The 26,231-nt window shown below is 54.8% G+C and overlaps 1 protein-coding gene across 4 annotated transcripts in view; it reads left to right on the forward strand.

Moving 5' to 3' along the window:
• AFAP1L2 (actin filament associated protein 1 like 2) overlaps positions 1-26,231 on the forward strand; it is a 131,022-nt gene that overhangs the window by 94,812 nt on the left and 9,979 nt on the right. For 3 of the 4 annotated variants that reach the window (XM_043475376.1, XM_043475375.1, XM_043475377.1), the window contains 10 exons: positions 1,503-1,577; positions 2,931-3,025; positions 11,286-11,376; positions 13,934-14,017; positions 16,776-16,981; positions 18,142-18,321; positions 19,140-19,229; positions 20,973-21,057; positions 21,626-21,730; positions 24,307-24,518. In XM_043475376.1, coding sequence (XP_043331311.1) covers positions 1,526-1,577; positions 2,931-3,025; positions 11,286-11,376; positions 13,934-14,017; positions 16,776-16,981; positions 18,142-18,321; positions 19,140-19,229; positions 20,973-21,057; positions 21,626-21,730; positions 24,307-24,518 — 1,200 coding nt within the window. In that variant the 5' untranslated portion in view covers positions 1,503-1,525. The remainder of the gene's footprint in view (positions 1-1,502; positions 1,578-2,930; positions 3,026-11,285; positions 11,377-13,933; positions 14,018-16,775; positions 16,982-18,141; positions 18,322-19,139; positions 19,230-20,972; positions 21,058-21,625; positions 21,731-24,306; positions 24,519-26,231) is intronic. The other variant, XM_043475379.1, reaches the window with a different exon arrangement.

The raw sequence follows: 26,231 nt of genomic DNA on the forward strand, positions 1-26,231 counted from the left end.
GGATTACCCAGGCAAGAATACTGGAGTGGGTTGCCATTCCTTTTACAGGGGGTCTTTCCAACCCAGGGATCAAACCCAAATCTCCTGCATTGGCAGGCAGATTCTTTACCACTGAGTCACCTGGGAAGCCCCAGAAATAGGCAGTATTTCATCACGATTGTTTTCCATACTACTCGGACAAGAAAACCAAGGCACACAGGTTGGTGTTTTGCTCAGAATTACTATTGATGGCAGAGTTTGGCTGAGGACCGCCCTCATCCCCCACCCTATCTCCTGCCTCCCCCTGCAGAGTGCTTTTCCCTATGCCAGGTTCTGGAGAAGGTACAGATGCAGCCCTTTAGTGGAAGTATGCAAGCTGTGGATAACTGCATTTAGACCTCATAGTTCCGTCCCATTAGCTGCTGCAGCTCTTGGTATAGGGATGACATTGCTGACTGGCCCTGGCAGGGCTGGGCACCAGGGTGGCGGTCCCACGGCCGATGGAGGAAGCTCCATCCAGCCGTGTCCTCCTCCAGTTTCTCTGGGTTCTCCAGGACTCTGTGGAGGCAGGCCTGTTGGCTGGAGTCCGAGTGGTCTGTGGTGGGGAACTGGCTGAACCATCTCCTTTGCCAGGGGTGTGGATTGGGCTCCTTGGCTCAGTAGCACCGTCTCCAGCCACTGGAATTTATCAGCCACAAGTTTCTAGGAAATGCAAATTAAGAACTGCAAAGAAATGCAGGAGGATTGCTAAGAGGAAAAACACTGGGATGAGCCTCCTCTGCAGGCTTCTGAAGAAAGGGTCCTTGGGGCATTGGGAACTGTATTAGAAGACAAGCCTTTCTCTGCCCAGATGTGCAGGGGGAAGGTGACAACTTGTGCAGAAATGTTTTTAAAGGAAGGGAAGGGCTGTGCTGCTGAAGGTAGAGCAGGCAGCTGCGGGTGCTGCCGGCCCGCATCCCAGCACACTAACCCCCCAAAAAAGAGAGTGCAGGCCCCCACAGCAGCACTCCACCTGGAGGCCTGGAAGCTAAACTTCCAGATCCTCAATGTGACCCATCTTATATAGACATTGCTCTGATCAGCCCATGCGTGTAATTCAGACTAGGTTGAGAATGACTGATAGGAAATGTTTCACAATTTAATGAAAGGCTAGGAAAAACCAGAGAAATCTCTGCTTGGTGGAATATGAGGCAGATCCTTAAGCTCCGGGTGCTTTTCCACGTAAGACTTCTATTCCCAAAGCTACCCTTCTGCACCTTCCCTTTCTGTCCTTTCCCCTTTTCCCAGGACAGAAAACTTGAGTCAGCAAACTAGGCATTTCTTTTTCTGGAAATCTGTCAACTCTTTCTATAATGGACTCTTCCAATCAACTGAAAATGTTGTATGCTTTTACTGGAATCCAGGCTGATGACAGTGTCTCGAGGGTGGGGGTGGGAGTCGGGGGGGGGGGGTTGTTTCTCTCTAGAAGCCCTTTTCCTTCATGAAGTCACCTGGAGCCTCTGTCTTCCATCCCCCTCCTGCAGGTTCTGATGAGGAATACATTTATATGAACAAAGTGACCGTCCACAAGCAACAGAATGCCGAGTCCCAAGACAAAGGTATGGGATTACTGCCATGGACTGGCTGGCTCTCAGGAACGGGGCAGGTTTAAGCCTTGGTCCCACACCACCCCTCCTTCCTCCCAGCCAGCACCACAGACAGGCCTGGTGGGGTTATTTTGGGAAGTCCTATTTTAGTTGATGGTATTCTGGGTTGATGTATTTTGGGGAAGTTTCACCAACCAGGCCACCTCCTTGCCTCTTAAAGGTCTCATGTCCCCTTCTTGGATAAGGCATCTGTCCCTAAGATCTCTCAGCGTTTCCCAGCATCACCCCAGAAATAGGAAGTTATAATTCAGATGTTCTAAGAAAGCAGCTGTGTATGGTGCTGATCCCACGGCCCCGGCTTTATGACTTTTGATAAAGTCTGGGTTTTATGAGTGTGTGTGTTGGGGGGGAGATAGGAGTGATGGGGAGGAAATGGTGCTGTCAGCAGTTGCCTTAATATTTGAAGGTTTTGTTCAAAGGTGATCTCTTGGCAGAACATTTTATCTTCCATTGGAAGGACATATCGTCTTCCGTGGTGTCTTACTCCCCTGCTCTGTTCTGCTCTCTGCTTTTCTATGAAAACCCCCAGGACTGGGTCCAGCAGGATCCCAGGGAGGTCCGACGTTTGCACAGCTGCCTAGTTGCAGAGCCCAGGGGATTAGAGGCCCCATCTCCCAACTCTCAAGCCCTAACTCAAATGCAGAGGCTCAGCAAGAGGTGGGAACACAGCACCCCAAAGCATTCAGTCTGGTAAAGCCTTGGCTTCAAGACCTCAGCCTGAAAAGCCCCAGGGTCAAATCTGCCTGGGCCTGTCTGTCCCGGCTGAAATGGGCTCAGAAGAGCCTTTGGCGCCTTTTGTCCTAAAAGCGCACAGACGGTTGGTGGTCCAGTTACCCATGTGGCTTCCACCTCCTGCCCCACTGCCAAGCGTGGACTCAGCAGAGGTCCCCTGCATGAAAGCAGCGCATGTGCCTAAGGTTGTCAGCCTGCCTGCCGGGGAAACTGGGGGGCGGACAGACGTAATCACAGGCTCGGTGCTGAGAGCCGCTCAATATAGTGCCCACAGGCAGCCCTCCGGTGCCGGAGCTCTGTGGCCAGATCATTTTGGACACGGGGCAGGTGGAGGAGAGGGTGCGGAACCTGCCAGAAACCTCAAACTAGTTTCTTCTGAGGAATCTGCCCGGGGCCAGTCTACCCTATTCTTGGAGGAAAAACAGCACTGGCTCCAGGGACTGCCTGCCTGGGTAATTAACACCTGCTCAAATAGAACTCGGGGCTCATGTGACCAGACATTGCTGGGTAATGAGACTCTGCTGGGAGGCTGGGTGCCCCTCACAGAAACCCTCTCCTGCTTGCTGCCCACAGCGCCCGAGGAGCAGAACCCGCTGACCAACGGTGAGCCCCCCCAGCCCTCCTCGGCCCCTCAGAAGAGTCTCCCAGACCTCCCGCCCCCCAAGATGGTAAGTGTGGGTCTGGGACCCCTAATTTCCCTGATGTGACGCTGTGAATGTCCAGTGGGTCCTCCAGATAGCAGTCCACCAAGCATCTGGCATTTTTGGAGCATCCATTATATGGGGGGCAGGAGGAGAAGGGGATGACAGAGGATGAGATGGTTGGATGGCATCACCAACTCAATGGACATGAGTCTGAGCAAGCTCCGGGAAATGGTGAAGAACAGGGTAGCCAGGCGTGCTGCAGTCCATGGGGTCGCAGAGAGTCAGACATGACTTAGCGACTGAAAAACGACTGTGTATGGGGCCTGGGGTAAGGCACCAGGAGAGACAGAGACAAGTCAGCCTGCAGGTGATCTCATTTGCTCAGTGCAGAGATGAATGGCAGTGGGAGATGAGGGTCACCGTGTGTCCGAGGTGACCTGTCAGATTCTTTTCCAGCACCCCCTGAGCGGGGCCACGCTGTGGTCACCAGCTCCGGCCACAGTGATCTTTTGGAAACGTAAATCACATCACACCACTTCCTGCTTGAAACCCACCAAGAGCTCCCACTGAACTTAGGACAAAACATCCACACTCCTTCACACGGCCCCAGGGCTCACCCTGTCTGGCCCAGCTGCGTCTCCAGCCTCACTGCATCTGCTCATCACTGGCCTCCCCTCTCTTCCTGGGTTGTGCCCTGTGGTCAGTCCTGCCGCAGGGTCTTTGCACTTCTTGGGCCCTGACTCTTCAAAGGTTGCCCCTCCTTAGTCTCAGACAGTCTTAGACAGACTCCCCCTGGCCTGCCCGCAGGTGAGACATCCCACCTTGGTGCCTGCCCCCATTACTGTCTGCCTTACCACCTAGTTAACCGCTCCATGTTTATTATTTGCCTCCCAGAGCAGATGTAAGCTCCCCGAGGCTGGGGCCATGTCTCATCCACTGCTTCATGTCCTGTGTCTGCACACAGTAGGCCACACGTGTATTTGTTCATGGATGGATGGATGCGTGGAATTTCGGACTCCTCCAGACCTGGGCTCCAATCCCAGCTCTAGCTCTGCCAATACTAAGCTCCTTGACCTTAAGCAAGTTATTTAAGGCCCTTGGTTTCTTGTTGTTTAAATGAAGGGCATGTGAGCATCTCTCAACTAAGATCTCTATTCTTTGGCCTGGCAGACCACGCTGGTGTTCAGCGAGGTAAGTGGTAGTATTTACACTTTCTGGGAGAGGAACTAGGAGTCAGGAGGTTTATAATGTCCCAGTGTCGCAGCCTTGAAGAGGCAGGAGATGAACCCGAGTTCTTTCCGCTCCAGGATCTGGTTGGGGCAGCTTCCTGGGAAAGGTGTGAGCTGGGAAGGATTTCTCAGAACATGGGACTCCACGGTGACTGAGCTCACACCAAGCCATCCATCGCCGGGTCTGTGGGCTCAGGTCACCACTGAGGGGGTCCTGACGCCAGACTGGACGCCCTCTTCTTTCATGCCTTCCTGGAGGTAGCGTGGTTCTCCCTGCCGCCCTCCCAGCTGGTGGGGCAGGTCAGGAGTGCCTGGGCTGCATCCCACATCTGGGTGACAGCTGGTGGGGACCCTTCCTCCCAGGCCGAGGGAGACCTGATGGACTGAGCCTCGGTCCTGGGCGTATGCCGATGATGTGAGTGAGTGCTGTGCTGTGAGCCCCTGCCCGCCCGGCCCAGCCAAACGTGGTCCTCCCATCACCTGCCGAGAAACAGAGACTCTGAGACTGAGAACAAGGAGGTAGCAGGACCAGGACTGCAAGCAGGTTCTTGGTTTCTGGGCCACTCTGCAGCCTCCCGGACCTTAGCTCGTCTTCCCAGTCAAGTAGAGGTGCAAGTTATGTCCCTTCCAGCTGCAGTCCCCCCTTGTTTCGACCCCAGGACTTGGGAACGGAGCCTGGCCTCTCAGCTTCCATCCAGTTGCTGCTGGTTTTAAGCAGGTGGGAGGTGCTGTGGTTTTCGGGTGCACCCTAAGCTCTGTAGGCTTCCCTGATAGCCCAGTTGGTAAAGAATCCACCTGCAATGCAGGAGACCCTGGTTCAATTCCTGGGTCGGGAAGATCCACTGGAAAGGGGATAGGCTACCCACTCCAGTATTCTTGGGCTTCCCTTGTGGCTCAGTTGGTAAAGAATCCTCCTGCAATGTGGGAGACCTGGGTTCAATCCCTGGGTTGGAAAGATCCCCTGGAGAAGGGAAAGGCTACCCACTCCAGTAGTCTGGTCTGGAGAATTCCACAGACTGTATAGTCCATGGGGTCGCAAAAAATCGGACACGACTGAGCGACTTTCACTTACTCACTGAGCTCTGCTCGCTGGATGTGGGGAGGGGAGGTGTCTGCTCCGAGCCAGCACTGGAACTTTCCTAGCCTGAGTTCATGGCTAATTCTGACCAGGGTGCCTTTGGCCTCTGTACGGTGGAGGCGCCGCTGCTGGCCCCACATAGGGCAGATGCCTATGGACCCATACCAGGCGTCAGGGGCGTGCATGGGGCGGAGCCTCCCAGGCACTGACTCCCTCTGCAAGCCTGTGTTTGAGGAACATGGCGCTGGACCTGGTACCCGGGGTCTGGGGCTGGGGTGTGGCTATACACTGATCAGGTCACAGAGTCCCACGGCCCGGGACTCTGGCTGGCTTGTCCTACTCGCTTGCCAGCCTCCTGTGACCTGGGCACAGAGGCCCCAAGGGCTTGGGGGTGGGAGATGCAGGGCCATCAAGCAAGGCCAGGGCAGAGGCCGGCCCCTGGAGTGCGGTCTGCCGGCGTCAGCTGTGTCCGCCGGCCGTCGGGGCCAGGAGAGGCTCAAGAGGAGCCTGGTGCTGGAGCGGGGAAGATCCCACCACCTGAGAGTCCCACAGTCCTGGAGTGACCTTTCAGACACACGGTGACAGTTCCTGTGGACACAGTCCAGGCCCTGGGGTGACTTCCAGCAGAGCCAGTAACCTTGACAGGCTCCCCACCTTGTGGAATTTCTCCGCCAAGGAGGACCTTTCCTGGGTCCCTCCTAGTCCTGTCTCCATCACCCACCTCCACCCCAGGAGCCTTCCAGGTGTGGAGTGAGGGAGGAGGGGGCAGAACCCGGGGTCCCCACCCCGCCCGCATGCACCTGCCTGCTCCCCTCCGGCCTCCGCTCTGATCCAGTCTGGCTGAAGACTTCGTCCAAGGCCCCCAGGGGAGTGCCGTCAGGGCGGAGCGGGGAACAGCTGTGTCTTCTGGCTCTCACAAGGAAGAGGAGAAACAGAGCAGCAAGTAGTTTGGGAGGAAGGAGGGAGCGTGGCCGCCAGAGCCTGGGCGACCCTGGAATCACTCTTTCTCAGCCAGAGAGAGCTGTGTCTCTTCCTGCCCCAACCCTGGAGCTTCAGGGCACCGCCGTGGTTTGTCTGCCTGGACAACCAGTCCCTGGGCTCGCCAGTGGCTGTGGCAGAAGCTGGGTATCTGCCTGGGGTCCTCAGTGCCCAGGGCTGGCCAGGAGCATGGCCTCTGCCCCAGGCTCAGCCCGTCCAGTACTGGAGGGGGCAGCCAGGGGTCTGGGTGTGGCCAGTGACTCAGGCGGCCTTGGCACATCCAGGCCGCGGTCAGCCCGGCCAGGTGCTGTGGTTGCTGTAGAAGAAACAGATGTTTGCTGGCACCGTTCCGCTCCTGGCCAGCGCGGCCGTCTCCACCCCTCCCCTCTGAGGCCTGCACACGCGTCGGTGCTGGGCTTCTGTGAGGGGAGCAGCTGACGCCACTGACGGCATCACCGTTGTCTGTCTGGGGAGCCAGGACTGCGTCCCTCGCCCCCACCCCGAACCTGCCACAGTGCACCCTGGGGTGGGTTGTTCAGAACTGCAAGAACGCCTCAGGTCACCTGGGGCTGCCCCTCTGTGTCTCATCTAAATCAGAATTGGTGAAATACGTGCGTGCTTGGTCACTCAGTTGTGTCTGACTCTTTGCAACCCCATGGACGGTAGCCCGCCAGGCTCCTCTGTCCATGGGATTCTCCAGGCAAGAATACTGGAGTGGGTTGCCTTTCCTCTCTCCAGGAATCTTCCTGACTCAGGGATCGAACCCAGGCCTTCTGCGTTGCAGGCAGATTCTTTACCCACTGAGCCATGTGGGAAGCCAAGCCTGTGACCAAATCCTGTACCACCTGCTTTGGTAAATAACATTTTGTCGGAATTCAGCCAAGCTTATTCATCTGTGTATTATTTATGGTTTCCTCTGCACTACAATGGAGAAGGAAATGGCAGCCCACTCCAGTATCCTTGCCTGGGAAATCCCATGTTCGATCCCTGGGTTGGGAAGATCCCCTGGAGAAGGAAGTGGCAACCCACTCCAGTATTCTTGCCTGGAGAATTCCATGGACAGAGGAGCCCGGCCGGCTACAGTCCATGGAGCCGCAAAGAGTCGGACACGACTGAGCGACTTTCACTTCACTTCACTGCATACCAATAGCAGGGTTGCATAGCCCCAGTGGCCTGCAAATCCCTTTTTCGCTCTTTATAGGAAAAGTTTGCCAACCTCTGGCACGTCCCCCTGAGTGGGGTGGCTTTCTTCCCCGGCCCTTCCTGTGAACTGTGAGAACATTGTTTTAGGTTCCCAAGTCACATCTCCTCGGCATCCTCATTGAATGTGCACCATCTACGTCATCATGATGATAATTAAAAGAATTTTCCTTTATTCTTAATTCCTGGCATTTAGGATCTCTTGCTTCTTTGACCTTCTTTGACCTGATAATAGACTGTTGGGTCTGTGTAATTATGTGATTCTCTTCTGAATTGTTGGAATTGTTTTATCCTCAAACTTTACCTGGATGCTTATCTTTGGCCCTGGCAGCCCTAGGGACAGAGACTATCCTGTTCTTTAAGGAGGGAGAGCGTAGTATAAGCCAGGTCATGCTCAAACGCCTCCTCAGTATCCTCTCAGAGAGCTCCTGGTCTTCCTCTACCAAACATGCACACATGCAACTTTTCCCCCTTTGATTGACATTATTATATTTTATTCTGAGGGTTAGTGAAAACTAGTATTTGTTACTTAATAATGCTGAGTACTGTTTAATCCTTACAAAGATACCATGTGATGGTTGTTTCTACCTTCCCGGTTTTGCAGCAGAGGATCTGAGGCCCAGAGAGGTCAAGTCAGTTGCCCAAAGTCACACAGCTCAGATGAGCTAGTGTCAGGATTCAAACCCAGGAGTCTGAAGGTCAGACTCCTGCCTCCACCCTGTATGCCTCTCTGTACTGATCCACTTACAGATGATTTTGTACAGTGAGAGGTTTGGGAGACCCTCAAGAAACACCCCCTGGTGCTCCACTCCTGGACAAGAGGGCAGGCCCCTGTGGGGATAATAGCCATCAGGAGTTCCTGCCGGAGGGCTTGCCCCCCACTTCTGTCCTGTTTTAATCGTGGGACTCCAGACCAGAGCCAGATCTTGGGTGCTCAGAGCTTCTCTCCAGATGGGACCCACCTTCTCACCACGAGAAGGGTCCCCACACCCCCTCAAGGGGAGAAGGGCTTCTTGGAGGATGGAGCCGGAGGCCTGGCCTCCTCAGGAAGCCTGAGTCCCAGCACCCATCTGCGGAGACCTTGCTGGGGCCCAGGGGAAGGGAAACGCTTTTCCCTCCTGACCCCAGGCTGTCGGCTCTCAGAGAACCACAGCTGGCTTTCACAGTCAGCCCTTCCTCTGGCTGACCAAGGGGCCGGGAATGCCTGGGGCAGCAAAGGTGAAGGGTCAGCCACGAGCAGCTACCACCTGTGTCCACTGTGTGCGCGACCCCCGCCCCAGGGAGGAGCCTGCCCCCCTTGCCCCACAGCCGCACCTGCCAGCCCAGAACGCAGCTGGGCTTCTTAGGAAATGAGCAGATTTTTCTGCTCCTTCCTGCATGCTGTGTGGTACACCTGCTGGGCTGAAAGCTGTTCAGAGCCTGCCCCTGGGATTTATGTCAGCTCTCTTGGTGTCGGGCCAGATGGCATCAGAAGGATGTGGTGTGGGAGCCAGGTGGTGACCTGGCCTCTGCCGGTCCTCTTCATGCGGATGTGTCTCAGCTTGTCGGACAGCACTCCTGTCTGGGGCTGGGAGGCCCCAGACATTGATGGCAAGAGCCTCCTCGTATTTGATGTGGCTTCCTTGGTGGCTCAAATGGTAAAGAAGTTGCCTGCAACAAGGGAGACCCAGGTTCGATCCCTGGGTCGGGAGGATCCCCTGGAGAAGCAGATGGCAACCCACTCTAGTATTCTTGCCTGGAAAATCCCATGGACAGAGGAGCCTGGCAGGCTACAGTCCATGGGGTCACAAAGAGTCAGAAATGACTGAAGTGACCTTAGCACACCAGCCCTATGGAAACTCACTCACACTTGTCTCCTTGAATCCTCAGGACACGCTCTTGTTTTATGGAGAGGGTAAGTGAGGCATAGAAAGGCTGTCACACATCCGTGGTTAAGGCTGTGGACTCCTAAAGCCTGGATTCAAACCCGCTTAGTTTCACTCTAGAGGCCATATAGATAGATCCATTAGCCAAACCACAGAAGACTTGGCTCTGGGAGCCTGGTTTGGGGGCAGCAACCTCAGGAGCATCACTCTACCCCTAGGGAAGCTGGGATCAGCTGCCCTTGCGGCCCCTGCTGAGTACTGTCCCACAGGGACTCGAGGCCAGGCTGACTGTTCTCCCACCATTGCCAGGGCCAGGACTGGGGAAGCTCTCTGTCATAGGTCCCCCAAAGAAGCTCATTTTCCAAGGCAAAGATTTCTAGATTTCCCCATACCCTACCTGCTTGGCCCTCTTCTGGGTAGGGCAGCAAATCCCCAACAGCCCACGGGTTCCCCATGTGGAACGCCCAGCGCGAGGACCTCTGACAACCAGGAGTGGGAATGCACTCCAGCTTTTGCCATGTCTGTTCTCAACTCATGAAGGTTCCCTCGGCCCTCTGTAGGGACTTTGTGATTCAGACAGACATTGGAGACCCATGTGGATGGATGCTTACCCGCTGATGAGCTGTGTGTACTAATATTCACACCACAATCTACTTCTTTTTTTTTTAATTAATTTTTTGTTATTTTTGGCTGTGCTGGGCTTTCATTGCTGCAGGCAGGCTTTCTCTAGCTGTGGCGAGTGGAGGCTACTCTCTAGCTGCGGTGGCTTCTCTTATTGCAGAGCATGGGCTCATGTTGTGATGCATGGCTTAGTTGCTCTGCGGCATCAAACCTATGTTCCCTGCATTGGCAGGTGGATTCTTAACCACTGGACCACCAGAGAAATCTTGCCTGTCTTATTCTCCCCGGCTATTGCTTATGATCTTACCCTCATAGTCTGGTGCCCATCTTACAGATGGAATAATGGAGGGGTAGAGAACAATTTCAGGCTCTGTGCATCTCCACAATTGCATATGTTTTTTTAAATCCTACTCAAATTATGCTCATTCACCCTCATGTCATATAAGAATTTCAGGGTTGTCTTGACCTCTGAGCATCCTTCCTAGGTCCTAAATGTTCCTCACACCCTCCAGGCTCCCACGGAGATTTGACCTTGTCTATCAGGAGCCATGGGCTTCCCTGATAGCTTAGTTGGTAAAGAATCTGCCTGCAACGCAGGAGACCTGGGATTGATCCCTGAGTTGGGACGATCCTCTGGAGAAGGGGAAGGCTACCCACTCCAGTATTCTGGCTTGGAGATCCTGTGGACTGTATCACCCATGGGTCACAAAGAGTCAGACATGACTGAGTGACTTTCAGTCACTACCAGGAGCTGTGAGCATTCATTGTCCAGTTAAGTGTTTATCTAAACTGACTCCCAACCATCTGCTTGCGCCTCTCAGCTAGTCTGCGGGAGCCATCCAATATCTGCTGAGCCAATGATTGAATCATTATGGGAGACGTTTGGGGGTTAGAAGCCTAATGTTCTTCCTCTGCGTGCCCCTGATGAGCTCTGGTCTTTGTAGAAAGTATATTCTATGTAGAAGCCATCATAGCTACCATGACAGCCTGATGCCATCTGGACCTGCAAGTGTATTACACTGTGTGTACTGTGTGTGTGGTGGGCATCAGAGCCTCATTTTCCGGGGGAGAATGCTGAGGTTTGGTGAGGTTACCTGACATGCCCATAGCCCTTTGGCTGATGCAAACCAAACACTGTGGACAGGGTGGCTGACGGGGGTCGCTGTAATCTCTCTTTTCCCTCCCAACTTGGTTGATGTTCAAGCTGGGCATTTTTTTCTCCTGATTCCCCTCCTTCCACCCAAAGGGATGATTCCAAGTTGTTCCCAGTGTATCGTATCTGAAAATATTTGTTTTATTTGTTCATGCCACAGATTCCAGAACGTAAACAGCTCTCTGTCCCGAAGATCGAGTCTCCAGAGGGTTACTATGAAGAGGCTGAGCCATATGACACATCCCTCAATGGTACATCCTGGGGACAGGGCTGGGAGGGGGCTGACCACTTCCTGCACAGATGCTGGCGCCAGCTCCCCTCCTGGTGACCAGCACGCTCAGCCTGGCTGGAAACACAGTGGGGCCTGGGATGCTCCTGCCAGAGAGTGTGGCTCAAGTCAAGAGCTGGCCACAGAGCATTTGAGCAGTGGTCTGATGGGGAGCTGAGACCTACAGCAGACCCAGCCCGCCTGCAGGGCGGGGCTTAGGTTGGTCCCCAGTGGTTTACTGCGTCTGATGCTTTCTGTGGTCCTGCCTGGATGTTGCAGATTCAGCACAGAAATGTGACAGAGGAGAGGTGCATTGGCCGAGTGGCACAAGTTCCCGGAAGCCATGGAAATGTGGTCAGGCTGAGGCAGAGCCCACTTTCAAGGTTCTTTCACCGGACTGATAGTCCCTGGGCTCCCACTGTGAATGCTTCTAGGAGTGGGAACTCAGCACGACTCAGCAGTCACAGCACTTAGATTCGGGGAGAGAAGACAGGCAACATATAGACGTAGGATATGTCAGGTGGTGATAACTTGTCAGGACTGAAAGTGGCAAGGGCTGAGTTGAAGCAGGATAGGGATGTTATTCTCACTTAGGGAGGGCCTCTCTGAGCAGAGTGGCAAGTGGGTGGGGTTGGTACCTGCAGGAAGAACAGTGTACAGCACATGCAAAGGCCCTGAGGTGGGAGGGCCCTTAGCATGTTTGGAGGCCAGCGTGGCGAGAGCAGGTAGGGTTGGGTGAGATGGATAGGGGATGCGGACACAGAAGGCAGCTGTAGACCCTGGTAAAGACCTTAGCTTTTCTCTGAATAGACTTTTCTCTAGCCTTTAGAGGGTTACTTTGTGGTAGACCTAATATAAATATTAAAAAGACCATCTTTGCTCTGGGGGCAGGGCTCACGCTGGAGTGCTCTGGTCCTTAGCCAGTGATTCTCAGCCTGATGAGGCTGGATCAGAAATGCTCTTGTTGTGGGGGTTCTATAATGCAGGAACACCTTGAAGGTGCTGGGAGAGATGGTTGTGACCCTGCTCTCTGGGGTAGCTAGATTCTGGTCCCCTCACTCTCTCCCTTTATTACCTCCTTCTCTTTCATTTTTTTGTAAATGAAAGGTCTTTGAAAGCATAAGGCAATTTGCAGATATGGGAAGTCAACGTCCCTGGTGGGGGGAATGAACTTGGCCTAAGGGGGGGCCTTGTTGGTGTCGGGGATGAGATGGGACCAGTCCCCTGGAGCACATGGGATCTTTGTCTTCTTTTTTCATGCCTCACCTACTGTCTGCAGTCCCAGGAACTGTGTGGGAGGCGAGGGCCTCTCTGGACGCAAGGAATTTTATTCTAAGAGGCTGGCTCTGTGGGCAGACGTCACTTAACTTGTGAGGTGTTGCCAAGTCACCTCTGGACTGTGATTTCAGGCCGGAGCTGTGGGCGCGGCAGGGCTGTCTGGGTGTGTCTGGAAGGTGGGGGCCCTGACTCACCCCGGTGAGCACCTCCATGCCTCTGAAGCTGGTCTCTCTGGGGTGTGGCCCCTGCCAGCCGGGGCCTGCCTCCCAGACACTCCCGGGGGCCTGTCTGTGGAGCAGACACTTCATCTCGACACAAACAAGTGGTCAGAAGGATCTCGGTGTTTGTCTCTCAACTGGAAATTCATATTGGTTTTATCCGGGACTAGGAGGAGAGGGGGGTCATCTCAAGGTCAGCAAGTAGGGGCGGTGGGAAGATGCCCAATTGCCTTTTCTCTCCTGCCAGCACAAGGACTGAGGATGACCTGGGGGACCTTCCCCTGCATTAAAAGCTGGGCTGTCCTTGGTTCCAGCCTATTGTCCACCACACCTGTTTGACCCGTGGGACACCTGATCACAACAAGAGAAGCGACCGCTGGACTCCAGCCCCTTGCTCTAGTTCTTTGGCATCAGCAATTTTGCTGACTTCCTGCAGAAGACCAGGGGGCGGCTTCTTGGCCTGCTTTGTCAGCACTGTGCCCTCGCGGCTCCCCTGGGTCAGGTGCCCCTCTCCGAACCCAGGTTTAGTAAGTGCCCTGCCATGAGCATAGCTGCTGCACGGACAGTGCCTCCTGCTGGGGTAATGGCAGCTGCTGTAACGAACAGCATGCCGCTGGCAGTTTATAGTCGCCCAGTGCAAATCTGATTCTCATTCTTGGACAGTTCGGCGTGGGCATTACTGGTCAGCAGGCTCCTTCCAGCATCGGCTTGGCCACCCTCTGAGGCCACAGAAGCCTCTGCAAAGAGGGTGGGGGACCTCTGTGTGCTTCTTAAGGCACCAGCCAGAAGGACACCCAGGGCTTCTCTCTACATTCCATTGGTGACAGGCAATCACGTCTCTGGATGGGAAGGAGCTAGGAAACGATGTCCTTGGCCAGGCTGGGGCCTCGCCCTACAAGCCCACACCTCTGACGGGAACGCGCTGGCTTCTGATGGACGGGCAGCCACGTTGCATCTCTTTGTGTCTCTGCCTCTGGACCTGCCCCACTCTTCATCTTCGCTCTCTTCCTCTTGTCTCTTGCTGTGCTTCCGGAAATGCCGCAGGCCATCCCGGCAGATACCCGCCCTGTGGAGTCCCCAGATGGGTGCAGGTGCCTGAAGGAGTCGTTTACGCCACCATAACCTTGGGTACTGCTCGTCCCAGAGCGGGAATGCCGGTGACCCCCGTGCCTGCTGCTCGCGGAGGCGGGGTGCATGCCCGAGGGTGGCCGCCGCCCTCTTCCCGTCCTCGTGCGCGGGTCCTGCATGAAGATGCCCTGTGTCACCCCTCCGCAGACCCCTGCTTGTGGCATCTGCAAGGATGGCTCGAGGACGCAGAGCGTGGCAGGGCCGTGCCGCCCTCTGTTCCCGAGGACACGCCACAGGACGCAGTGGCTGCGGTACCCAGCAGGGGCAGCCAAAAGGGGGCTGAAATTATCTGAGCGTCCTGCCTTTCCCTCCTACTTACCCTGCGACCTCTGGCAGCCAAGTGTCTGTTTAACAATATCCTTCATTTATGGTTGTGCCATGATCGCTCTTAGGGATAAATAAAATGGTCAATACATTTGCCCTAAAATTTCCTCCGAGCCGTTCCACGTATCATCCCATTCCCCCCTGGAGGCCAATGGGCAGACATTAGAATTCTCCATGGAACAGGTGGGGCAACCCCAGGAGCACAAAACAGCCGGGGGCAGGGAGGAGGGTGGGGTCTGGCTAGCTTCTTCACACTATATACTCTGTAGCCTCACCCACTGACCCTCTGAGAGAGATACCCCAACGGCTGCATCTTTCTTCTTTCATTTATTGTGCAGCTAATGCAGTGCTGACAAGGGGGATTTCTTTTTTATAGAATCACCCCACCATTAGATCACTGAATTCTCCGTGTGGCCTTTCAGTACTGTTGTCTTTGCCTAGATGATTGTAACTGCGCTTTCTCACTTGGCCATTTTAAGGAGTTTTCTCAAGTTGCAGCTTAGCTTGCAAGAGCTTTCACTGATTACGGTTGCATGGTACCCTGGATGAAATCATGCTTTCCCCCAGCCTCCTCCTGCTGACTGTTCAGAAGTACTTGCATGAATATCTTAATGCATGTAACCTACCCCCTGCCCGCCTTCCTTCCTTTTTGAAAAACTAGTTTCCTCGGATAAACTCCCAAGACTGGGATTATTGGGTCAGAGGGGATGGATGTTTTTATGGCTCTTGAAAAAACAGGCTGATGGGTTGTTTCCTGAGAGGCTGGTGTTAATTTAGGTCGCCACCAGCCATACATGAGGTCAGGGTCCCCTACCAGGTAGCATCACTATTTTCAGTCTGCTTATTTAATAGGTGTAAAATTGTGAATTCTGTGACTTTTTTATTGTCAGGAAGGGGAGTAGTATCACACTGCTTGTAAAGAAAACTGATATTAAAGCAGTCAAAGTGTTATTTTTAGAAATATTAAAGCAAAATAAAGCACATTTTTATTGGCATTGTAGCTAGAATAACTGTGGCCATGGCCTCATTCCATTTTCCTATATTTCTAGTTCAGAGGTGGTTCTGTTTTCTTAGTATGCAGGAACCTAGCTATGCAGGGTGTACCAGAGGCTTCTGGAGAAGGGAAGACGGGGGACCCATGGGCTGTCTCTTTCCTGGTGGGTAATGTGGAGATGAAAGAGAGGTTCCATTCACTCTGACTTGAGGGGATAGAACATGTCTATGGAAGTCATAGGGAAGTAGATGTGACTTTCTGTTAGAGCTGCTCAGTAATGGAAGCAATTGTCCAGCAACCAGGGGGTAGTGAGCTCCCCGTCCATGGGGGAGTTGAAGCAGAGGCTGGAGCAGGGCTATGATAAGCAGGATTATGATAAGCAGGATTCCTGAGCTGAGCCAGGGGTTGCTGGACCTGAATCCTGAGGTTCTCTTTTCTCCATGTCTTGCATTTTGAGGTTTGATATTTTTTTCTGCACCTAGTTTCTGTTGGCCTTGAAGAGGGCAGTGAGGTCCAGAGAACAGAGCACCTCTGGCAAGGCGGTGGGGGCAGAAACTGAGGCACGTGGAGTGGGTACAGGATTGGGTGAGATGTGGTGAGAGATGTGGTGAACTGGGGGATTCTTTTAAAGAGAATAAAACCGTAAGGGTGGCTCATTGCCAGAAAGGAAGGGTATCAGGTGGAGATGAGCAGGAGGGGCTGGGTTCATGCTGGGAGGCATTCTCTGGGGAGAGAGAACAGTCTATGGAGGATAAGAGTGGATTCTCCAGGAGGGCTGTTTCTGTGACCTTAGGATGGGGAGGGTGGCCAGGAGGGCCTGCTCCTGCTGTGGGTTACTGCGCTTTTGCCTCCAAGAGTCATAGCTTCTCGCTGCTCCCAGGACAGGAGAGGGACAGGGCAGGCCTGGCCGGAGAGTGGGGGGGCGACCGCTGGAGGCTTGCCCACCTCCGGGCTCAGATGGCGACCCCCTCTTCCCGGGGCCTTAGAATGATAGAGCATCACGCATGCACACACACCAGAAGAGCCAAGAAAGAGTTCACCCGCCCCTTCATCCTTCAGTTGAGGAAGTGGAGGCCCCGAGGCCAGCACTGGTCTTCTCAAGAGCCCACGTCCGAGGACAGTGTCTGGTCAGAGGTTTCCGTGGGGTCTGAGATGACAGGATTTGTGGAGGAAAGGGGAGACACCTGGTTTCACGCTTTCTGTGTCGGTGACCAGAGGCAGCATCCAAGACACTCCGCTCAGCGGTTCCGGGGCCGGAAAGTCTGCCTGGGCCTGCAGTTGGTGGCGGCGGGCTGGTTCCAGGGCACGGGGCGGGGTGGGGAGGCTGGTCTGGGGCCCACTGGCTGTTCCTGCCCGCTGCCCGCCCTCCCAAAGGAGCAAAGCCTGTTTAGGAGCATCCCTTGCCCGGCAGGGCCGTGACAGCGAGGTCTTCCTTTGCAGAGGACGGAGAGGCCGTGAGCAGCTCCTACGAGTCCTACGACGAGGAGGAGAGCAGCAAGGGCAAGTCGGCCCCCTACCAGTGGCCCTCGCCCGAGGCCAGCATCGAGCTGATGCGCGACGCCCGCATCTGTGCCTTCCTGTGGCGCAAGAAGTGGCTGGGCCAGTGGGCCAAGCAGCTGTGCGTCATCAAGGACACCAGGCTCCTGGTGAGTGCCCTCCTCTCCTCTCCCTTCTCCTCTCCCCTCTCCTCTCCTGGGAGCAGGATGAAGGTGGTCCCGGATGCCAGGCACTCAGAGCCTATTACATCAGGAAGTAATACTTCTACTTCTCCCCAACCTGAAACTGTATGCAGAACCTTATGAGCATGGATGAACATGCTTTTTTCTTAACTAGAAAGGTCTAGTAGTTGTCAGCAGACTTTTAAAGGGATCTGTGATAACCTACCCCCACCTCCCCCAATACTATTCCCTAGATATTTTTCCAGGGATCTTTTGGTCCCCTGGTCTGTGGGCTCCTCCTTCCTCACATCTCAGCCTCTGGAGGTTTGGGGCAGAGCCTGCTGCCCAGTTAGGGCTCCCCCACCCAGCACCGAACCCCCAGTGTGCAGCGTGAGAACTATAGGCATCTCTGCTCAGAAGCTGGAATATTCTGAATAACTGATCATAAGACCCCTAAGGGCATCAGAAGATGGTATTCTGACCACAGCCCTGTTTCTTGTTATTTTAAATTAAAACTTGGTTTTATGCCCCAATTTGAGGTTCCATGGAGTTATTACAAACACCCCCTTTTTACTAGTTAAAACCTGCCCTGCTGTGTGCAGATGTTTTCAGGTAGTCCTGTTAAGCAGCTTCATAAGAACCCCCATTTTACAAGTGAGAAACGGAGGGTAGTACATTTTCCCTGTTAGGGAAGAGAGTCGCTTCCTTTCTTTGCTCACACATCATCTAAGTGAATGATAAACTTGGCCTTCATCCCCCTTGGACCCCTTACTGGGAAAGCTGAGCCAGAAAGAGAAGCAGAGAGCTGGGGAAAGTGCCTTCCACCCTGGGGAGGTGGGGATTGCCCACAGAGGACTCCTAAAATAGGAGCCAGCCCAGATCTGCAGGGAGATTAGAGCAGCTTGGGTAAGCAGGGCCCTGGAGTGTCTCTGGAGAGTTGGAGGGGGAGGCTTGAGGGAGACACAGATGAGCTGCCTGGTGGTTCTGATGCTGACAACACACTCTGCTGATGTTTGAGGTCACGGTTCTGCACTTGCACAAAGGAGTCCGGCCTTCTGGTCCAGCTCTCAGCGGGCCCTGCCCCGCCCAGCAGCGCCGCCTCCTCTGCAGAACCCAGCCGACAGCGTCGCGCCTCTCCTCTCTTGCAGTGTTACAAATCCTCCAAGGACCACAGTCCCCAGCTGGACGTCAGCTTGCTGGGCAGCAGCGTGGTGCACAAGGAGAAGCAAGTGCGGAAGAAGGAGCACAAGCTGAAGATCACACCGCTGAACGCCGACGTGATCGTGCTGGGCTTGCAGAGCAGGGACCAGGCGGAGCAGTGGCTCAGGGTGAGGGAGGCGCCGAGCCGCCAGGAAGTGGACCCACTCCCCTCTGCAGCCCCCAGGGGTTCCTGCAGCCCCGGCTCCCCCGATTTTTCAAAGGGATGACTGCGGTCAGGGTAGAGAGTCTACCATCCTTCAAGTCTGCAGGGCTTCCCCTGTCCTAAGTGGGAGTGATCCGTCTTGGGGAGATGGATCATAGGGCTCAGTGGCCAGGTCCGCGGCCTTGGCAGCCACCTGGACTTGGGCTCCAGCTGAAATCCACTTGTCTTCTGGCCTCCAGGGAGGCATTGCTGGCCCGTGAAAAGGCTCCTCCCAAAGCGGGCAGTGTAGACAATGACAGGCAAGTCTGGGAACTGGGGTTGGACCAAGGCATCACGCAGGCCCTCCACAGTGAGCGCCACGGCCCCCAGGAGCCAGAGGACCGTCTGGCAAATGTCGCTTTTACCTCCACAAGGAGCAGCCACCCCCGCCCAGGATGGGACGAGAGGGGCTTGTGGAACTGAGGGCGGCTACTCTGGGCCTGCTTGGGTTCTGCTGCAAACCCCACCCACCGGTCCCTGGTGCCCCACCAGAATGCATGGGGCCTGCTGGACCTAGGGCCAGGGAACCCCCTTCACCCAGCTGGGACCCGAAGCCATAGGTGGGCTGGGTGGAGGGGTGGAGACCGGGTGCTCTGCTCCTTGGAAATTCTGCAACCTCTCTCTCTCACCCCCACCCGCCTGGGGTGGCTGACCTAGGGGGCGCACCTGCCCTCCCCCGACCTAGGGGGGGCTCCAGCTGTGGTCTGGCTGTGAGTGCAGCTCTAAAGGCCCTTCTTCCTTCAGGTCATTCAGGAGGTGAGCGGCCTGCCTTCCGAAGGAGCTTGTGAGGGAAACCAGTTCACCCCAGATGCCCAGCGCCTAAGCTGTCCGAAGGTAAGCCTCTGCCCGGTGTGGTTCAGTTGCTAAGTTAATGTCCGACTGTTGTGACCCCATGGACTGTAGCCTACCAGGCTTCTCTGTGGGAATTCCCCAATCAAGAATACTGGAATGGGTTGCACTTTTCTTCCCCAGGACATCTTCCCAACCCAGGGATCGAACCCGTCTACTGCGTTGCAGGCAGATTCTCTACTGACTTGGCTACTGGGAAAGCCCAAAGCCTCTGCCCCTGCCCAGGATGGGGCGAGAGGGTTCAGTTCCATTGGGGCCCAGAAGAGAGTTTGATTCTGGTTTTTTGTTTTTTTTCCTGCATAAAATTACAGATGGAAAATTGGGAGCTTTGCTTTTGTACTTCAGCCGGATTGATAAGAAACATACCATGCTTGGCTGAGGGCAGTAGCTTCAGCTTGGCAGGGAAACTGATGAGGATGATAGAGACTTTATAACATTATCTTGCTTGGGGGAAAATTTATTGGGACGGAAGTCACTTGCCTCCCTTCTTGGGCAGGGAGATTTATTTTTCTAGGCTCTTCCTTCCCACTTACTCCCTGGTAGATCTTCAGGGGCTGGGAAACCATGTAGGTGTGGACTCCAACCAAAGAGTCCTGCTGCTCATTTGCTTGGAGCTGTGGGGCCCCTGCTTTGGTGCCAAAGTCAGTAAAGTTGGGCTGGGTGCTGGCCCGGGGTGGGGGGGTGCTGTCACCAAGGGGTCACACTCCATGTCCCCAGGTATCTGCAGGTGGGCACCTGAAGCCTGGTGTGCACAGAGCTGAGGGTCCCTGTTTCTCATCTTGGGGTCTCCACCTGTGGCAAGCAGGTGGGCATGGGCCACCCCCAGGCAGGAGAACCCACAGCCTTCTAGAGTGATAGAAGAGGGCCTGATGTTTTCCTTGTCTTATTCATTTTTTGGTCACTGATAAGAAAAGTCCGAGCATACCTGGGGATTTCTTCATGTTGGGATGAGAACTAAGAGTTCTCCCTACAGACCTGGAGTGCAGATGCCCTGGCCAGGTCCCGCAGTCCTTGGCCTCTGGTGAAGGTGCTGTGGTTGGGAATCCCTGGGTTTGTCTTCCAGAAGTCTGGAGTCAGTGGTTCTAGGAGAAGCCTGATTGGAATATGCTGAGTGTCTGCTCTAGGGGACTGTCTGTAGTCTCACAACAGCCCTGGGAATGCACAGTCTCCCTATCTTATAATCATGCAGGATGGACTTCAGAGAGGTCCCACCTGATTAGAGAGTGTTCTAAGTGGGATTTGAATCATGGTCTGACCCTGTGCACACAAACCAGCCCTTCTCCAAAGCCTGACGTGTGGGTAGCACAGTCAGTTCTCAGAAGACATCCTCACACCCTCCTGCTGGGGGTGCGTCCCAGGGGCCTGACAGTCAGCTCCAGTTGCAGTGCTGACTCTCATGCACCCCTGAGGCTGGCTACCTGCTCTCCCCCTATGAGGGCCACTGTCACATCAGTGGAGCAGTCACCCTGAGAACTCGTGAACGAGGATATGTGGGAGGCTTGAAGAAGGGGAGGGTGCTCTGGGATGCGGCAGGGAAGCTCAGAAGGGAGGGCAAAGGCAGGTCTCCAGGGAGCCCCAGGGAAGCCTGGCTATGTGCCACTAGTGACTGGGACTCCAAGGTCACCCCTGGCCTACACCCAAGAGCCATCTATTATTTCCCTTCCATTGTGGTCTCCAAGGTAACCATTTCCAGACAGGATCACCCACTTGTGTCTCTCTCTTCCACAGCCAGATATAACGGAGAAGTACCTGTCAGCCTCGGAGTGTGGAAGCCCCCTAGATGGTCACCCTGAAGTCCCAGAGACCAAAGACGGTACAAACACTTTGGCTCTCGGCCTAGGGCAGGGAGAAGGGTGGTATCCCAGTCTGTGAGGCTTGGCCATCTGGCTCAAGCCTACGGGGTCTTAACAGCTAATTGCAGCATGCCTCCAATTTCTAAACTGCTAAATATACAGCTGATAGATACTGGAAAAAGAGAGTGGCCCAAACTGACGCGAGTGTCATGAGCTGCTGGGGCAGAATATTCTTTCATATCTTGCTTGCTAACCCTGGTTCAGATCTCTCTGAGCCAGTTCAGTATGTAAAGATTCTTCAGCACTGACATATTCTATAAGAGAGGTTGGTGGGCTCCTCTTGAGGGTGTGATTCTAGAGATACCCGACTTTGACCTGTGGACTCTGGCCTTGAGCACAGATGTGTGCGTGTGGGTGTGCATCTGTGAAGAACAGATGTGTGTGTGTGTGTGTGTGTGTGTGTGCGCACATGCGTCCACAGTGAGGAACAGACAGCAAGGGAACAGTTCTGCTATTTTTTCTGTCTTTCATGAGACCACGTCGGTAGGCTGTGTGCAAGGCTGATGACTTTTCCTCTCATCTTGATAGTCAAGAAGAAATGTTCTGCTGGTCTCAAACTGAGCAACCTGATGAACCTGGGCAGGAAGAAATCTACCTCGCTGGAGCCTCCGGACAGGTCCCTCGAGACATCCAGTAAGACTTGCAGCTGCCTCCAGGACCAGAGGGCCGGCTGTTCCCCCAGGGCTGCGGCTGGTCTCCGGGAAGGCAGCTCAGACAGCGGAGGCAGGGCTGTGGGGTTTTGCTGTAACCCCTCCCTGGCGGGTGAGCCCACGGCTCACAGTTTCTGTTGATCTTCGCTGCAGGGAGCTCTTTATGACTCCCCAGGCTCTCTTGCTGCAGTGCTGGCTCCTGTATGGAAGTGAAGGGTAATTGATGGCTGTTCTCATAATGGTCTTTAAGACTGTGTTCATTGATCAATATGGATGGAGCATGGTAGGCGCGGTGTTAGGGAAGGGGGACCAAGGAGACAGAAGACACGGTCCTGAGAGCTTCCAGCTCAGGAGAGAGGACGGCTTCATACCCAGAAGCACACACTGTGAGGTCTTAGGAGCGCCAAGAGCTCAGGGACAGAAAGAGCCTCTCTTACTCTGTGGTCAGAGACGGCTTCCTGAACCTGAGCCTTGAAGGGCGGGCACGAGCTGAACGGGCTGGGCTGGCCCCGCAGGCAGGAGCGGAGACTGGGAGGGCCGCAGGAAGACCCTCTAGGGGCGACAGAACCTGTGCTACTGGTAGAGGGTGTGGGTGTGGGTGCTGGGAGACCCTCGAGGTCATCGCTACTGCTCTGCCTCGACCTTAGGCAAACTGAGGCCAAGGGAGAGAGAGAGAGAGAAAGACAGGAGAGATAAGAGACTTGCCCAGAAAATACCCTGGCTTCCAGCCTGAGGCTCGTTGCTGTGCTTACCACCGGGGCCAGAAGGCCACCACTGTCCATCCTCGGGCCTTTCCCTCCTCTTCACAAAACCCGTGTCCCAGCCCTGGGCTCTTTTCCTGAGTCCCAGTTCAGCTCCGTGCTTCGTGGTTGGCAGGGTGGGCTGGCGAGACAGGCAGGCAGCAGAAGATGGGTCTTCTCTTTGGAGCTGGCTGATCCTCCAGCCAGGGCCCTGGGTACCAGCCCGGCCAGCCTTTGCAGCCTGAGAGGGCACGGTGTTGGGCCTGGGAGCCTGGTTCCAGTGAGTCACTTTGGGAGACGCAGCTGGGCTATTGCTGGACGTTACTCAGCAGGGAAGCATGCTCCTGTCCCCTGTGGCTGGGGAAGGGCCAGGGAGAACACAGACTCCTTCCCAGGGCTTGGCAACTCAGCTCCCTGCCTCTCTCTGGCCCAGAGAACTGTGATGGGCGAGCGAGGCGCCTGCCTGAATGAGCCAGTGTTCCGAGGTCTCAGGTTCACATTCTTCCACGTTGCTGCTGTGACGGGATGGTCACGTGGCTCTGGGAAATTCACGACCCCCACTAGAGTCCAGCACTGGGCCGGGTGCAGAGGTGGCCATGCACTTTGACTCTGGTGCGTGGGCCTGGGTCATCCCGGCTAAGGGTCAGAGCAGATGCTGCTCCCTTAAGATGGAGAAGGCATCCACGCTGCAAACCAGTGCCTCTGGGAAGATGAGCAGCACAGACAGACGTCGGCTCACTGCCTGCAGGTGGGAAAGGGTCCTGAAGGCTGGACTTTTACTGGTCTTTCCAGCCCTGGGGACAAGGCTGTGCTTTGGCACATGGTGTCAGCTCCATAAACATTCATGTAAGTTGGGGAGGAAGCTGAACCCAACACATGCAACCATCTAAAAGCAAGAAAGGCCTGAAGGATGGGTGTACCCCAGCACTGGGAGGCCCTGGGTGCTGGCGGAGAAAGGAGGGCTCCCTAGTGGAGGAGCCACGGGCACAGACCTGGATGCTCGAGATGGACATGGCAGGTTCATGCCCTTGACAGGCTCTGTGTCCAGTTGGGAAGCTGACATGGAAGCAGAGTGTCACTGTTCCAGTTCTCAAGTGTTCTGAGGCTAGCAGAGCTGGTGGCGGTGGTGAGGTGTGCAGAAACCGACAGGGCCAGGGCCAGCCGCCCCTGGGAGGATGAGGAGGACTTGGCCAAGGGGAGGAGGCCTCTGCAGGCTAAAACCGAGTGACCCAGGGATGGCAAGGTGTCAGGGGCACTTAGGAAGCTAAGGCTGTGGAGGTGAGGGGATGGATCATGGCTGGAAGGGGGCTTCCTGCAGGTGGCCTGGGCCGGCAGAGCTGGCGGAGGGCTGCTGCAGGTCACGGGCTTAGAGCCGGGAGATGAGGCCGGGCTGGGGAGCCTCGGTTCAGCACACACACCCCCACACCCACACCCCCACACACACACCCAAACCCACACCCCCCACACACACCCAAACCCACACCCCCCCCACACACACACCCACCCACACCCCCACACACCCACACCCCCTGGCCTGGTCTAGCCCAAGACACAGTTCACTGCCCTCTGGACACGCCTTTTCCAAAAACCAGTAGGGCTGTGTGCTCCCCTCCTTCAAGGGGTCTAGCCCCTCACACAAAGGAAGCAGAAAGACTGAGGTTCACAGCCTCTACGAGGTTAAGAAGTTCTCTCGGGCAAAGCTTGGCAAGTCTTAGGGCTGAGATTTAAGAGGAGCGTTTCTGGAGGTCCAGAGGCAGGCAAGGGCAGTCCTGGGCGCCCTCGGCCACCGACACCCCCTCAGCCGTGTCCCTGCCTGCAGGCTACCTGAACGTGCTGGTCAACAGCCAGTGGAAGTCACGCTGGTGCTCCGTCAGGGACAGTCACCTGTACTTCTACCAGGACCGGAACCGGAGCAAGGCGGCCCAGCAGCCCCTCAGCCTGCTGGGCTGTGAGGTGGTGCCGGACCCGAGCCCGGACCACCTCTACTCCTTCCGCATTCTCCACAACGGCGAGGAGCTGGCCAAGCTCGAGGTACCGCTGGCCGGGGCTGTGGGGGGTGGGTAGGCAGACACGGCCAGGGCGGAGGTCACGGTCAGGACCACAGTCCTACCACGGGAGATTCAACTCAGCTGCACTTTATTTTTACTTGCTTTGCCTGAGATTGTTTGCGTTTTTTAAAAATTTCCATTCCCTTTCTGACCTCAGGGTGGTTGTGTTATAGGAACGGGACAATGAGCTATTTCCTGCACTTAGGGTAGAAGGAGTATTTATAACTCCCTAAGTTGCTGGAAAAACTTTCTGGGGACTCAAAGCGGGTTTGTGATTTCGTTTGTGTATCACCAGATGGGACCCAGTACATAAAAATGCAGACGGTTAGGGTTTATCTTGGGGGAAGAATAAGGTTTGTGATACAATTGCATTATTCTCACTCCCCACCCTCTGTTTGATGTTATGTTGCATTTACAAAAAAAAGAGGTGACATAATGCCTTGCCATGAGCTGGGCAGGCCCAAGCCAGGGTGCTTTATACGCACTTAAGCACACACCCCAGTTCATTCCTGTTCACCTAGTCCTAGCTCCAGGGGTCTTCATCCTGAATTTGCTCCAATACTGCCCTCTTGTGGCTAAAAGGGGCAATTGCGTCCCAAGGACAAGCCTGTATTCATTCCTGCATCCAGCCATCCTATTGACAGATAACCTATTCAGTACCATGATATGGTGAACGAGACAGATGTGTTCCCTGGCATGGGACTTACCCTCAAGAACAAGAGTGAGATGTTATTCAGTATCCACTTTGTCACTTTTCACGGGCTGCCTCTAGCTCCTGCTGACCTAGTAATCGCTAAGTAATGACTAGTAATGGTAACCTAGTAATCACTGAGCAGTGGGACAGGAGTTGTGAATATGTATGGGAGTTTGAATGCTGGGTGGGTGGGGGCTGTGTAGAGAAAGCCTGTGGGAGGGGATGGGGGCTGATCTTAAGAGCAGTGGTAGACCCTATACTCATGCATGGATGTGAGAGCTGGACCATAAAGAAAGTTGAACACCGAAGAACTGATGCTTTTGAATTGTGGTGCTGGAGAAGACTCTTGAGAGTCCCTTGGACTGCAAGGAGATCCAACCAGTCCATCATAAAGGGAATCAATCCTGAATATTCATTGGAAGGACTGAAGCTGCAGCTTCAATACTTCGGTTACCTGATCAAAGAGCCAACTCATTGGAAAAGACCCTGATGCTGGGAAAGATCGAAGGCAGGAGGAAAAGGGGGAAACAGAGGATGAGATGGCTGGATGGCATCGCCGACTCGATGGACATGAGTTTGAGCAAGCTCCAGGAGATGGTGAAGGACAGGGAAGCCTGGCGCGCTGCAGTCCAGGGGATTGCGAAGAGTCAGACACGACGGAGTGACTGGACAACAAAAACCCTGAAGGGTTTCAAGGGAGGGTGTCGTGTTCAGATTTGGATTCCAAGATGTGTCCTCCATCTGCTGGGTGGGGGACAGAGGGAAAGGGGACAGGAAGGGATAAAATGAGACCCATCGCCCTGGGCGGCAGTGGTGGCAGCAGGAACTAGAGGCAGCCTGTGAAAAGCTGTATTGAGAAATCCACTTGAAAATGAGTGGGAAAAGGAAACCAATGTCAGACTGCACTTTCAGCTGCCCTTCTCATCATGAACACAGAGCAGGAAGGTGGCAGAGCTGTGTTGGGTAAAGCCAGCACGGTGGTTCTTTTTTCTCATGAAAGTA

The sequence above is a fragment of the Cervus canadensis genome, chromosome 8 (assembly GCF_019320065.1).
Source record: "Cervus canadensis isolate Bull #8, Minnesota chromosome 8, ASM1932006v1, whole genome shotgun sequence".
NCBI classification, from domain to species: domain Eukaryota; kingdom Metazoa; phylum Chordata; class Mammalia; order Artiodactyla; family Cervidae; genus Cervus; species Cervus canadensis.